This window comes from Erpetoichthys calabaricus, chromosome 15 (assembly GCF_900747795.2).
Source record: "Erpetoichthys calabaricus chromosome 15, fErpCal1.3, whole genome shotgun sequence".
NCBI classification, from domain to species: Eukaryota; Metazoa; Chordata; class Cladistia; order Polypteriformes; family Polypteridae; genus Erpetoichthys; species Erpetoichthys calabaricus.
The window spans coordinates 20,956,218-20,971,397 of NC_041408.2; the positions used below are offsets into that span (position 1 = coordinate 20,956,218).

The 15,180-nt window shown below is 40.7% G+C and overlaps 1 protein-coding gene across 4 annotated transcripts in view; it reads right to left on the bottom strand.

The window, feature by feature from the left end:
* The window catches only part of LOC114643083 (potassium voltage-gated channel subfamily H member 1), an 846,735-nt gene that overhangs the window by 601,020 nt on the left and 230,535 nt on the right, over positions 1–15,180 (bottom strand). For all 4 annotated transcript variants that reach the window (XM_051919675.1, XM_051919676.1, XM_051919677.1 and 1 more), the window contains exon 6: positions 7,165–7,557. In XM_051919675.1, the coding sequence (XP_051775635.1) occupies positions 7,165–7,557 (393 nt within the window). The remainder of the gene's footprint in view (positions 1–7,164; positions 7,558–15,180) is intronic.

The following is a 15,180-nucleotide window of genomic DNA, read 5'->3' on the forward strand; positions in this document are numbered from 1 at the left end:
TTATTAAAATGCCCTTTTCCAAATAAATGAGGGCCAACAGAATTGTTCTCTCTGTAATTTTTACAGACCACAAGTTTGTTTTATATCTCTTATTGCCAGCTAAATGTAGACAGACAGACAGACAGACAGACAGACAGACAGACAGGACAGACAGACAGATAGACAGATAGATAGATAGATTAGATAGAATAGATAGATAGATAGATATAGATAGATAGATAGATAGATTAGAGGCACTATATGATAGATAGATAGATAGATAGATAGATAGATAGATAGATAGATAGATAGATAGATAGATAGATAGATAGATAGATAGATAGATAGATAGATAGATAGATAGATAGATAGATAGCACTATATGATTGATAGAGGCACTATATGATAGATAGATAGATAGATAGATAGATAGATAGATAGATAGATAGATAGATAGATAGATAGATAGATAGATAGATAGATAGATAGATAGATAGATACTTTATTAATCCCAATGGGAAATTCACATAGTACAAAAGTAGCTTAGTAGCAGAAATGTAGCTTAACATAGTCATACTTTACAACTCAATTCATGTCAAAATGTATTTATAAAGCACATCTAAAACTAAACCAAGCTAAAGGAAACAATTAAAATATATATTATAAACATATCTTTTATATATATATAATATATATATATATATATAGTGGCGGATGGCCTGGTCCCATGCCTGGCCAGGATGCCCCTTCTACTTACGTTCCAGGGGAGCAGCCATGGGCTCCTCAGTACCTCCCTCGGGACACTTGGTGGCAGCCTCCCTGGGTGACGGTGGTGCCTCAGTTTCCTGCAGGGTTCCATGGGAGATGGAGTTCTCCACAGCCCTGTGGGGATCTGGGGTGGCCACCAGGGGGTGCTGCATGGGTCCCTGAGCCAACCTGGACACCTCTACAATACAATACAGTTTATACAGTTTACTCTACAGCCCCCATCATGCACCTGGAACACTTCTGGGTGGGTTATAAAAAGGGCCAGCATCCACCACTCAGGGCCAGAATCGGGAGGAAGAGGATGAGGTTGCCTGGGAGGAGTGCTGGTGCCAAGGTGGAGAGTTGTGTGGCTTATATTAAGTGCTTTTGAGACTGTGTTGTGGCTGGGGGGTTCGCGGGGAAGACGTGCCCTCTAGCTGAAGAAAATAAAAGTCTGGTGTGTTTTTACACGTGCCTCTGAGTGAGTCTGTGCTGGGTCGGGCGCTATATAGCGCCTTTATCACAATATATATGTATATGCTGTATATATATTGTGGTGGGTGGCTGGGCGCCACACCCAGTCGGGACACCTGGAAGGATTATACCTTCCCTGGGCCACAAGAAGAGCTGGGAAGCTAACCCTATAGGGGCCCGTGGACATCGCCAGGGGGCACCCGGTGGATCCTGGAGCCCTGGAAGCCAGCACTTCTGCCACACCAAGAAGTGCCGGTGGAAGTTCATCAAAGGGCACCTGGAGCATATCCGGGTGAGCTTAAAAGGGACTGCCTTCCAACAGTCGAGGAGCGAGAGTTGGGAGGAAGAGGATAAGGCTTCGGAGTGGGAAGAGAAGGCGGCCCGAAGAGGACCATTGAGATGCCCAAGAAAAGGGTGTTTGGTGCAGGAGCACTGTGGACTTTAATAACTGTACATATTATAAATAAACCGTGTGTGGTGAACTTAAGAACGGTGTCTGTCTGTCTGTGGTTGGGCTGGCTCTCACAATATATACATATACTGTATATATATTGTGACGTCCCGTCGAATAAACACACTCAAGTGCCGCTTGTCCGGGGGAGTCTTCCAAATGCCGACTGGCTTTTTATTGGATATGCACTGATATAAATGGTGCCCTACCACCGCCTGTTGTCTGGGTCATGGGGACACCTCCAAAATAACAAAAATAACCCACTTTCGTCCTTTCTACCTCTTGCCTAGTCTTTCACTGTTCGCTCCCTTCTCCACTTGATGCTGTCTTCCTTTCACTTCAGCAACAACCACTTCCGACCACCTCCATCCCCTTTCCTCCACGCACCGTTAGTTAACCCTGATCCCTGTCCCTCAGTTCTCTCTCTAGGGTGGTGCCCCAAGCCCTTACAAAAAGTGTTCCCCCAAGACTTCACCCCGACTTCCACTCCCTAGAGCCCATGCAGTGGCAAGACGCGTCACAATATATATATATATATATACACACTAGCTGGAATACCCTGCATTGCCCGGGAAGAAAAATAAAGTTTTTTTTTAATTGTTTCAGAAAAATATCATTAAAAAAAACACAACTTGACAGATTAATTTTTGTTTTGTGATGTAGTAAAAAGTTTTAAACTTAACATAAACTTTTTTGACAACAAAAAAAAGCGTCAATTAAATTAATATTATTATTAGGTTGATTTCATTCTATTACCACTACAACATTGTTACAATAAGAATAATGCAAGATGAAAATATAGCTGGGTGGCACGGTGCTGCAGTGGGTAGCGCTGCTGTCTCACAGTTAGGAGACCCGGGTTCACTTCCCGGGTCCTCCCTGTGTGGAGTTTGCATGTTCTCCCCGTGTCTGCGTGGGTTTCCTCCCAAAGACATGCAGGTTAGGTGGATTGGCGGCTCTAAATTGTCCCTAATGTGTGTGGGCTGGCGCCCTGCCCGGGGTTTGTCTTGTGCCCTGTGCTGACTGGGATTGGATATAGCAGGTTGGATAATGGATGGATGGAAAATATAGCTAACAAAAACAAACATTAAATAACAAACAAATAATACTATGAATTTTTCATGATAAAACTTTATGGAGCACACCAGAAATGTTCTGAGTACATACATACAAGACCGCAAGATTGTTACAGTCTGCTTTATATATAAGATTGTGGCTAATTGTTGGAGAGGTGTTCATTGTAAGGTGCTTTGTGGAATAACAACTCTTTATTGTATTTATATTCTTATATTGTCGTAGTAGTTTATTTATATAGCGCCCTTCACAGATAAAAGGTCACAGAGCGCTGAACAGCAAATACAATACAAATACAACAGTTAAAACAAAACAATCAAAACCAATACAAATAATAAATAAACAAACTGGAACTATTCAGCACTGATTAAAAGCTTGTTTAAAAGAAATGTTTTCAGTTGTTTATTAAAAGAATCAACAGGACTCAGCTGCATGCAGACCACAAGGCAGGCTATTCCATAGTCTCGGGGCCACAGACTGAAAGGCACGATCCCCACTGGCTTTTAGTCGAGTGTGTGGGACAACAAGAAGGCCATGTTGCCCAGATCTTAGAGTCTGCCAAGCTGTATGGCGTTGGAGCAGGCTGGTTAGGTACTCAGGAGCTTGTCCATGCAAAACTCTGAAAGTAAGTACCAAAACTTTAAAATTAATTCTATAAAACACTGGGAGCCAGTGCAGTGTGTGCAGAATGGAGGTGATATGATCACTCCGGCTAGCGCAAGTTAGGAGCCTGGCAGCTACATTTTGAACTAACTGAAGGCGTGAGAGAGAGGACTTGCTCAAACCTGTAAAGAGAGCATTACAGTAATCAAGCCGTGAGGAAATAACAGAATGAACAAGCATCTCCAATTCTGATTTTGAAACAACATTTCTTAGTTTTGAGAGATTTCCTAAATGAAAGCAACACGAGCGGCTGACTGACCTTACATATTCATCAAGTGTCAGGGGCTCTCTGGCGCCCCCTTGTGGTTACTAACTTACATACAAGACCACAACAGCCTGATTTATATATACTGTAATGTCACACACATACGACTAGGAGAGAGCAAAGTGGACCAAGTGGGAGGTAATTACCCATCAGACCAGGGGGTGGTGGGGGGCACTAAGCCTACTTCTGTTATCTCTGCTGGCAAAACCTGCCTGATTCAACATCACTTCCGGTTTCCGGTCAGATGACATCACTTCCACCTTTCGGCTTATAAATCCGCCATCTTTCCTCAGCACATGAGTGCTATGTCAAAACCCGTTTTGCAGCCAGGGACAATATATGGGTGGCTGCCCCAAACGTTTTTGTGTGTGTCAAGTCTATTCATTTCACAGTAAGATTATAATATATAAATATATATACAAATATATACACAAAATACACACACGCACATAATCATAGATGTACATCAACCAGCATATACAAACATAACATTTCACCTTATATGGCAGCAGTCCCCAACCATCAGGCCGCCGACCGGTACTGGTCATCGATCGTTTGGTGCCGTGCCGCACAGAAAGAATAAAAAACGTTTTTTTCCCCATTTGATTGACTATCACAAGTCTGCAGGGTGTTTTATTTTGAAGAATGACCAGATGATCAGTGACTGTGTTCTGTTGTTTATGGACCTTAATAGCCACTATAGTTAAGGAAGTAGGTCTGGATGTGCATGTAGACTGATTTGTATGTGGTGTACAATAAACTGTTGATAATTTTCAATAACTATGAACAGCTGTCATTCAACAATCTCCCCATCACTTCCGTCTGTGCCTCTTTCCCACACTTTTTTTTGTCACAATTTTGATGTCCGATAAATTAAGCCCACAAGCTAGCCCTACCTAAAATGAGTAAATCACAAACATGTCTGGAGAGCTTCTTTGAAAAAGGGAGAAATCTAACACTGCCTTTAGGTAGTAAACCTTAGTAAGATTGACACAACTGAATAGCTGACAATCCTATTAATTGGATTACTCTAATGCAGTTCTCTGCAGATTCTGCACAAAATATTCCCTTTAGTTTCCTTCTAGCGAGTCACTGAGAAACTCTGAGTTACAATAATATGCACCCCTGCTGCAGCTAAATTTGGACAATGCTATGACAATGAACTTTAAATAAGTGATGCCGTAAAACGACGATTGTCCTCATCTACTGTATATTGTAGAGCAGAGGTCAGCAACCTTCCAGTGGTGGCACTGAACACATGCTTTCCCTTTACATGCGAGTCGCATGCACAAAACGTAGGTGAGGGACGCATGCGCTGTCATTAAAATATAATGACAGGAGGTCGGTTTTAACGTTCCACGGCCTGCACTGAACACCTGGTTTCCATTTACTTGTGAGTCACGTATGCAAAACGTAGGTGAGGGCGTGAATCCATGTGCTGTAATTAAAATATATATTTTTTACTGCATTTCAATTTAATCAGAGTGCCATTGAAAATCGCTCTCCGTGCTGTGGGTTGCCAACCCCTGTTCTAGAGTATTGTTTCTTCAATTACAAAATATGATATCTTCTGATTCTTTTGAACAAGGGGTGTCTTCGTGTCAAGAATCAACTAAAGTGAAATAAATGAATATGTGCTATTGGACCTAATTTATTTGCAGTGACAGGGAGAGCCAAGCGGTAAATGGTGTTACCCTAGTAAGCCCAAGAAACTATCTGACACCCTACACTGAAAAAAAAAATGTGATGATTCACACTTAATATTTTCAATCTGAACCAATATAATTCTTTTTAGCTTATTGATCCCACAATTTTTAAGTTGAGGCAAATCATTTAGAGTGATTGGGTGCAATTCACTTGTTTTATACTAAATCTATTTTTTAAGTTGGAAAGCCATCACGCTGCAAAGTTCGACTGGAAGACTATACAGTAATCCCTCGCTACTTCGCGGTTCACTTTTCGCGGAATTCACGACTTCGCGGATTTTATATGTAAGCATATCTAAATATATAACGCGGATTTTTTTGCTGCCTTCGCAGGTTTCTGCTGGACAATGGGTCTTTTTACTTCTGGTACTTGCTTCCTCAGTTGGTTTGCCCAGTTGATTTCATACTAAGAGATGCTATTGGCGGATGGCTGAGAAGCTACCCAATCAGAGCACGCAGTTAAGTTCCTGTTTGCTGCTGATTGGCTCAGCGACGGAGTGCTGCATTAACCAGGAAGTCTCATCTCACTCATTCAGCATTAACGTGCTCTTGCTACTGCATTCAGGGTATTATCACCTTCATCGTCATCATTTTTACTGCGCAGCATATTCATCACCATCATCACGTCATATATAGCTACGTGTACTTCGCTATACAGTAAGTGTAAACTTATCTACCGATTTCATATTGCTTAGCAGTTGTCCCCTGTTATTAACAGAGTAAAGGGTGGGTTGGTAAACAATACAGGGAGGTTTTAAAAACGTCCAAATACACGTTAAATAATTAAATAAATATGGTGTCCCTACTTCGCGGAAATTCAGTTATCGCGGTCGGCCTTGGAACCTATCTCCTGCGATAAGTGAGGGATTACTGTACAAACGGCCCCTCAAACACAGCACACAAACAAACTAAAATATTAAGTTAACTGAAACAGGATTTCTACGTTTATTCCCTCCACCATAACTTACTTTGGTAGAAACAAATTTTTTTACTTTGATTGAGACCTGAAACCAAATATTTCATGCTACAACACTAAATGACTAATCTTAAGTTGCTTGAAAGAGAAAATTTACGTCGAATGAACAACATCAATGTTATACTTTTTTCAGTGTACAAAGTCATCTAACTACTACATTTATCCAAGGTGTGGACAAACACTGCCTACAAAACATCAAGTAGGAAACAGAAGAAAAAAAAAGTAAGCAAAGAGAAGCAGGAAGAACAAAAAAAACAAAACAGTAACCTTCAGGAAAAGCCTGCGGATGCCATCGAGAAGTTTCAAGAGAGATCAGGAAGTAGCTAAAAACTCACAGAAATGCCCTTTAAAATATTCATGACTGCAACATCAAATGGAGAATAAGCAGGCCGAGCACCGCTGAACACAAATCTTCACCGTGCACTGCACTACAGCAAATATGGAAGGTAGCACACAGTGAGTGACAAAAGTAACAAATTAAGAAGCACCAGGAAAATGTACCAGCAGTGATATCTCACAGCAAAGAAAATGTCTACAAATGTTGAAGAACAATAAAAAGAGAATATTATTGTCAATGTGAAGAGGAGTTTACAAAAACTTCTGGATACAAATTAGTCCGCTGTTACATATATGAGTTAAACAGGAAAAGATAAAACAACACGTGCACAATACGTACCTGTATATGGCATCATCAAACTTAAAAAAACTTAAACAGATCAATCTTAAATCCGTCAAGCATTAATCACCATATCCAAACAAGCTTTCAGAGAGCTCCACTGGCTCTAAATTTCTGTAACCTGACCACAACAAAAGTGAAAAGGGTACGCACCTCATCCACATTCTCAAAGGCGTTGATGACATCATAGGGCAAACAAGAAAGCAAGTCAATTACAAACCAGGTCTTCAAGTAGTTCATGCGAATGAGCTTTGGGTCCGATATGACCTCTCCAGCCGGGCCCACAAAGGTGGTGTGGAAATTGAGCACAATGTCCACCAAGAATATTACATCCACAATGCTGTCGACCACCAGCCATGCCACATTGTTCTGCTTGGTTTTAAAGGACACATTATAGGGGACCATGATAGCAGTGTAGAAGGTTAAAATTAAGATGACCCAGTCCCAGGTGGTTTTAAAGGTGCAATAATGAAGGATTATATGAGGGGGTGTCTTTGGTGTCTCTTGCTTGTACTGTGGAAGAATCTCAGAGCCAAGTTGCAAAACCTGCAAAAGAAGAGAGAGAAAAAAAAAAGTTATAAAGAGATGCCCTTGAAATGCCACGTCGTAATTGTTGAATCAGCCATGAAATCTTTTCTTAAATGCTCATCTTCTTCTATTGTCATGTTGCGTTTACCTGAAATAAGATTACATTTATGCACAAACTAAACCTTAGAGAAGTTCTGACAGATGATCTTGAATACACCGAAGACATGGGTGGTCCTAACACTGCTGGGGAAGGCATCAGCTTTCCTTTACCTTCGTAGTAAATGGATGGATGAGTATGTAGCAATGAGGGCAAAGGGAGATCACGCGCATCCTGGGAAGGCAGAGTTTCCAATCCTTATCTTCCAAGTAAGATCCTAAAAGGTGCTTAACTCCATATTTATATTTCTTTGTCTCCATTCCTCTTTTATTAGTTTTTTAAATCACATGAACCTCAGTTTCTTTTCATTGAAATTGAGAATTGGGTTTTCACCGGGAATTGTACGGTGGAGCAGGGCACCAAGAAACCGATTAGAACAATCTGGACGAGAACAAGCCATTCAGCCCATGAAAGCTCGCCAGTCCTATCCACTTATTTCTTCCAAAAAAACATCAAGTCGAGTTCTGAAAGTCCCTAACATCTTACTGTCTACCACATTACTTGGTCGCTTATTCCAAATGTCCATCGTTCTCTGTGTAAAGAAAGACTTCCTAATGTTTGTGTGACATTTATCCTTAACAGGTTTCCAACTGTGTCCCCGTGTTCTTGATGAATTCATTTTCCCTTCATAATTTTAAACACTTCAGTCAGGTCTCCTCTTACTCTTCTTTTGTTTAAACTGTAAAGGCTCACCTCTTTTAATCTTTCCTCAGAACTCATCCCTGATAGTCCTGAATCAGCCTAGCCGCTCTTCTCTGGACCTTTTCTAGTGCTGCTATGTCCTTTTTGTAGCCTGGAGACCAAAACTGCAGACAGTACTCCAGATGAGGCCTCACCAGTGTGTTATAAAGGTTGAGCAGAACCTCCTGTGACTCATACTCCACACATCAAGGCGCTATATAACCTGACATTCTGTTAGCCTTCTTAATGACTTCTGAACACTGTCTACAAGTTGATAGCTTAGAGTCCACTATGACTCCTAAATCCTTCTCATAAGATGTACTCTCGATTTTCTGACCAACCATTGTGTATTCAAACCTAACATTTTTACTTCCTATGTGTAATACTTTATATTTACTGACATTAAATTTCATCTGCTGTCACAAATCTGCCCAAGCCTGTATGCTATCCAAGTCCTTCTGTAATGATATACAGTAAAACCTTGGATTGCGAGTAACTTGGTCTGCGAGTGTTTTGCAACATGAGCTCAAATTTTTAATAAATTTTAACTTGATAAACGAGCGAGGTGTGCCTTACTGGCATTACCTAGAATTAAATAAAATTTGTCAAGTGTCCTCTGCAGTGGAGAGGCATTTGTTTGTAATAAAAAGTTAAAGTACAAAGAAAGGAAACTTGCATTATTCCTTTTTTTTTATACTATTGCAGATAGACATCTTCACAGACCTTATTAGTGCCTTTTGGAGAGTGTTGCGGTAGGTCTCGGATAGACTGGAGAGACAGCCTTGCCATTTACCGGCCGGGATGGCATTGTCGGTCCTCCACTACTGCGTGTGCCTCCCGCGACCCCATAACTCTAAAGGAGTAAAAGTAAGTTTGAAGCGTCATAGTATTAAGGTTACTGCGGTTTAGAAAAGGGATCCCATGTGTATAGTTGTCTGGGCAGTAGCTCAGGGGAAGGGTGTGAAACTTTAAAAAGTGCTTACGGTAACTTAAGGCAGAAGCACAGTTGCGTCTCAAATGCCGGCACAGCCATGCGCGCGTGCGCGCGCCGGCTGCTTGAACTATTATAGTATTTTGCAGGGCAGGAGACGCCACTTCTCGCAGACGCGTTCTCGTTATCGCGTGGTTGTAGAGAGATGACATAGGACACCTTAATTGGTCGGCACAAGGGCGCCGAATATAAAAGGGACTCATGGCCCCTAGAGGTTGGTTCTTTTCTGATTAGATCTTCTTGGAGAAAGGTACTCGGTAGAATAGTTGTTGAATTTACCAAGCATTACGGCTTGTGCCTTGTTTTTGTAAATATTTGTTCGTGAAAATATCTCTGGAATATTTTTTGGTGGAGGTATTTAATTGGGTTATGGGTATTGGTGCACTGTTTATTTTTGTATATAGCCACTATTTTTGAACATCATTTATTTACTGTTTTTGTGTGTCTTTTGCGGCATTGAACTGTGTTTTAATATATAAATTCCGCAGGACATTATTTTTGTTAAGTGCACCTGTAAATAAAACTTCACTTTATTTTTCAAAAACCCAACCCTTTTTGTGTCCGTGTCTCCCTGTCTTGCACTATCATCCTGGTCACGCTCGGTCCCACATACTAGACACCTAGAGTGTAGGCTGGTGTTCTTGATTCCCGCTACACGGGGTGTCACACGAGGTCTTGCAATACGAGCAGTACGTACATGCTTTGTAGTGATGGGTCGTTCTTGAACGATTCGTTCATTTTGAACGAATCTTTAATGTGACTCGGGAAGAACGAGTCGTCTCGTGGGAGTGTTTCGTTCAGTCGCGCATGCACATTTGCGCAACTTTCTATAGTTTTTTCGAGTCTTCGGGTTTTCCGAGTCGTTCGTTCATCACGTGACAGCCCCATAAGCTTAACCTATGCAGTCTGAGCCGGAAAGAGAATTGATTAGTTCATTCCTCGAGTCTTTTGAGTCGTTCGTTCTTTTGTCACGTGACCACTTACCGGCGAATCATAGACTAAAGACCCAGGTAAACAATGAATTAATATTTTCTGTTTCTTATAGCATTATAGTTTTGTCTTGTTTGTAGTGTGATAAACATTTGTGTAAGCAGTAGATGTGTTAGGGAGGTAACAGGTAACATTTTAATTATATTTTGCTAAAATGAACGAAATGACTCGAAAAAAGATTCGTTCATTTTGCTGAACGAGACTCAAAGGTCCAAGTCGGTAAAATGATCCGAACTTCCCATTGCTAATGCTTTGTCTGCCGAGCATCACGTGATCACAACTGAGCTGATGCTTCTTCTCTCTCTCTCTCTCTCTCTCTCTCTCTCTCTCTCTCTCTCTCTCGTTGTGGGATTGTGGGTAATCATCTCCCATGCTCATTCTCAGTCGCCGTGCCTCACTCATATAGTCAACATCCGTATGAGTGTATACTGTTTACTATAGCATGGTGACCACGTGTGTGTGTGTTTTGTAACGTGTGAGTCCCTGTCGTGCACCCCAAAACATGAGGCTGAGGCTCAGTACTTTAGCAACACCAGCTTTATTCAGCGTGAAACAGGAACAGTGCAGTTATTTATTGTAGCGGGGATCTGCCGCTCACCTATACACAGACATAGCAATCAGGCAGGGTCGTGACCAGGTTAGTGGCCAAGTAATATACTGTGCCCTGCATTTATAACGTTCCTTGCATCACCCATCAATGGCAGGCGCTTACAGCCTGACTGCGATCTTTTCTGATTCACTTTTACAGCGAACTGCTACAACGCTGGGAGCCTGCGGTTGCTTCGGGACGCTCTTCTGCGTGACGTCCTGTTGGGGGGGAATCCCATAAGAGTTTAGAAACCTTATAGTGCGTAAACCATTTTTAAAATTTTGTGTCCAAGTGTAGTGACTCCTTAGACAAAAGCAACTGTCATTGGAGAGGCTCCTTGTTAAAGTCGCAAAAAAAAGAAGAAGATTCCAATGAGCCAATAGACAGCAGTGACTCCATTAGTTAGAGTGAAAGTCGTCCTACACAATAACTGTCTTCCTCCTCCTCCTCTCTCTCGTCTCCCTCACACCAGCCATGATTCTTTTCAATGGTAAAGTGCAGGTTAATTAGTTTTACGTATTTTTACTTTAAATTTTGTATTAATCATTTTTGTATGAATATTTTTGGGTTGTAGAACGAATCATCTGAGTTTCCATTATTTCTTATGTGGAAATTCACTTTGATATACGAGTGCTTTGGATTACAAGCACATCTCCAGAACGAATTATGCTTGCAAACTGAGGTACTACTGTAATGGATTCCAAATTATCTGCTAATCCACCTATCTTGGTATCATCTGCAAACTTAACCAGCTTGTTACTTATATTCCTATCTAAATCATTTATATATATTAAAAATAGCAGCGACCCCCTGCTGGTCACCACTCTTAACATCGGCCAGTTCTGACAAGGCTCTTCTCACCATCACCATCTGCTTCCTGTGTCTGAGCCAATTCTGCACCCATCTAAGAATATCACCCTGAACTTCCACTTCTTTTAGTTTGATGCCCAACCTCTGATGTGACACCTTATCATTGACTTTGTTGTTTCAAATCTGGCTTTCATATTTCTGCTTATGCTAAAATACATGAGTTAAGGTAAAACTGAAGGTTCATGAAGACTGTGTTGTGTTTGCAGACATTGATTTGAATTCAGAATTTCTACTGATGTCATGAGCAAAAGAACATCTCTTTAAGATATACAGCAAACAACATTGTTTCCAAACAACCATTTGGGTTACATGCTGGTATGAAGCCCCATAAACAGAAAGAAAGTCAATTCATTTTTAAACCAAAAAGTAATGGCTAATATATTTAATTTAAAATAACAACAAACATTCAGGGGCTAAAGTGAACATGGGCACTCAATATTCATGAAAATATGTACATTCAGTGAATTCACAAATAAAAGAATCAAAATGGTTGTCGAAAAGATAATAGACAAGGCTTTTATGCACAAAAAATAGATTAGAAGTTGACAAAACGATGTTGAAATCTAAGACTCAAACCGCCGTCCTTTATTCACACCGATCCCTTTTAATAATGGATACTGCCGGTCACATAACATGATGACAGGAAGCAAATAGCAAAGTAAGCAAATGAGCGCTGCATCCCCCTCAGCACGTCATCCTTTCTTATTTCTCAGGCATCGGTAGTACTACCCCTCACATATCAATTCTCACTTTATTTCTTCCTCAACCCAAATGTCGTCCAACAGAGGCGGCCTTTGGGGGTGGCGACTTGGGCAATCGCCCCAGGCCCCGCGCCTGAGGGGGCCCCGCGATAGGAGATTCTTTTGTCACCATCAGCTCATCATACAAATATGCAGGGCCTCTGCAAGACATTCAAATCCGTTATAGACTGAAATATGGTACGTGGTGGATTTCGTCTAATTCCTGTGACCGTTGCGTGCGCGGAAAGAAGCTTTTCAAAGTTGAAACTTATCAAAAATTATCTACGATCAACAATGTTGCAAAACAAACTGTGCAGTTTAGCTATTTTGTCAATCGAAAAGGAACTTGCCTCAACATTGGACTACAAGGATCTTATCAACGATTTTGCTCAGCGAAAAGCCAGAAAAGTGGACTTCCGTCAGTGACTGTCAAAGCAGCTGTTTGGTAAGTGTTCGTTTTATTACAAGTGTTGTGGTTCTCCGTAATTAAATACATTTGCAGACTCCAGCGGGTTCGGCAGAAACGACTGTTATCTAGTTTGTTAATTCTGCGTGCAAAATGTTTCTGAATCATTAATTAAGTTGGTTAAAGGCCACTAAACCAATATAAGAACAATTACAATACGTAATGTAATCAAACGGCCAATGGTACCCACATAAGGCACCATGTGTTTTAACAATAATAAGGCGTACAGCATTAGAGGCGGACAAGCCCGTGAGCGTGGTGGTGCGGTATATAGCCTACACTTATGGCTCTCAGCCCCACATATGACACTCGCCCAAAGCCCCGCGTACTCCTGCGTCCAAACACCATTAAGCCAAGATCTGAATGTTGTGAATACACACACTAAATGGCCAAAATGATGGGAGGCCTTCAAAAATTGTGATGTCCCCTGTATTATCATAGTATTTCCCTCTACTTACCCTTTACCTGTTTTCCCTCAAGGGTAAGTATACTTCTCAAGTTCATTATCGGGTTGGCACTTTAAGATGAACACACACATACACAGCTATACGCATACACACAACAGTGCGCCATGAATGACACACACACGCTGATTAACCTTTAGCACTTTAAACCACACAAGTGCTTTAAGAATAACACAGCCTGTCACTCGGCACTTCAAGAGACTGACTTATTAAGAGACTTATATTATCGGCACGAACAACCTACGATGTTTTAATGATATCTCAGACTTAAATATTACTTTTTGCCTACAAGAATACATTGAAACATACAAAGGTTCAGCACTCTTTACTATATGCCATTTATCAGCCAAGAATACCTTCTTTACGTACTGTTCCCTACTATTGGATGGAGCTCTCACCCTCAGCCTTAATAAACCTCGCAGCACAGAGATAATGGCAAATCTCTAGGTGCACCAGGTACTAAAAGAAATCTAACTTATTATTTCAATCACTCTATAGACATTAAGACAAAGCATAGAAAGTTAAAAGCAGCATGGTATTTATTACAAGAATAATAATAATACCACTGGAACAAAGAATAATAGAAAATAGAAACTGATAGGAAAGTCGGAATATATATATGGTCTTTAGAAAAAGATTATGAAAAAAAGTTACAGATGACAAGGACGAATGTCCCAGGGCAGCATTTGATTTAGCAATCGACGTTCATGAAAATGCTGTTAACTGATGATCGGATGAAAACTGGTCATACGTGTCTTTGTTGTCTTCTCTGACGTTGCTCTTCCATTGTCGCTGTTTCTCTTCTTCTTCGTTGCTTTCACATGAGGCATATTTATTATAAAGTTTCATGCCGTGGCTTCACAAACAACATGAATGTTCCATGCACCTGATTGGCTGGCTGTCAATATGATGGATGAATTTTGCTCAAACTCTTTAATCTTTTCCCAGATAATAAAGTTTTTTGATATTGTCTCATGTCCTCTTTAACAAAGGGTTTAAACCAAATTGTTGTCCCAGATGTCCATCCATAAAGTAATCAATAGCCTGAGGTGTCGGCTCAATCTTCCTTTCCCAGGCTGTAATACCGATTTAGCACCATGCTGTGAACAACTGTTATAAAAGTGAGGTGTAAGGGAAGAGGATTTGCCTTTTTATTATAATGCCTCCTACATCTGAATTCATCCTGTTGGGATTGAGCAAAATATAATAATAAAAATATAGAGAATTTGTAGATTTTATACACCATAATATCCCCCATTGAAGTCAGTTGATTGTTCAGTTTTTTTCATTTGTAAATATATAGTCATTCGTTAAATTGGCATATATAAAATTCTATGGAATAAAAGACAGGCCAGACTCAACAGAGCATTTCATATTCTAAATGATTCTTAGTATATGTATTGTTGGCATTGACCTGATCTACACCAAAGAAGGTGACTTACTAAAGTTACCAGGTGAATCTGGAAATTGTCCCAAACAAAGGACAACACTGTGGAGAATCTACAACAAAGGATGAAGCATCTTGAAAATTTGAGAGGATAAACAAGGAAGGTCGATGCTGGCAGTGTATGATGCCAAACTGAGACTTCACTTGAACTATTAGATGCAGTATAAGAAGAACGGCACACAAGCTCTTAAAACTACAATAAAGCAAATATACCTGGTTCTTGACCCGAATGAGTTCAATTAGGAT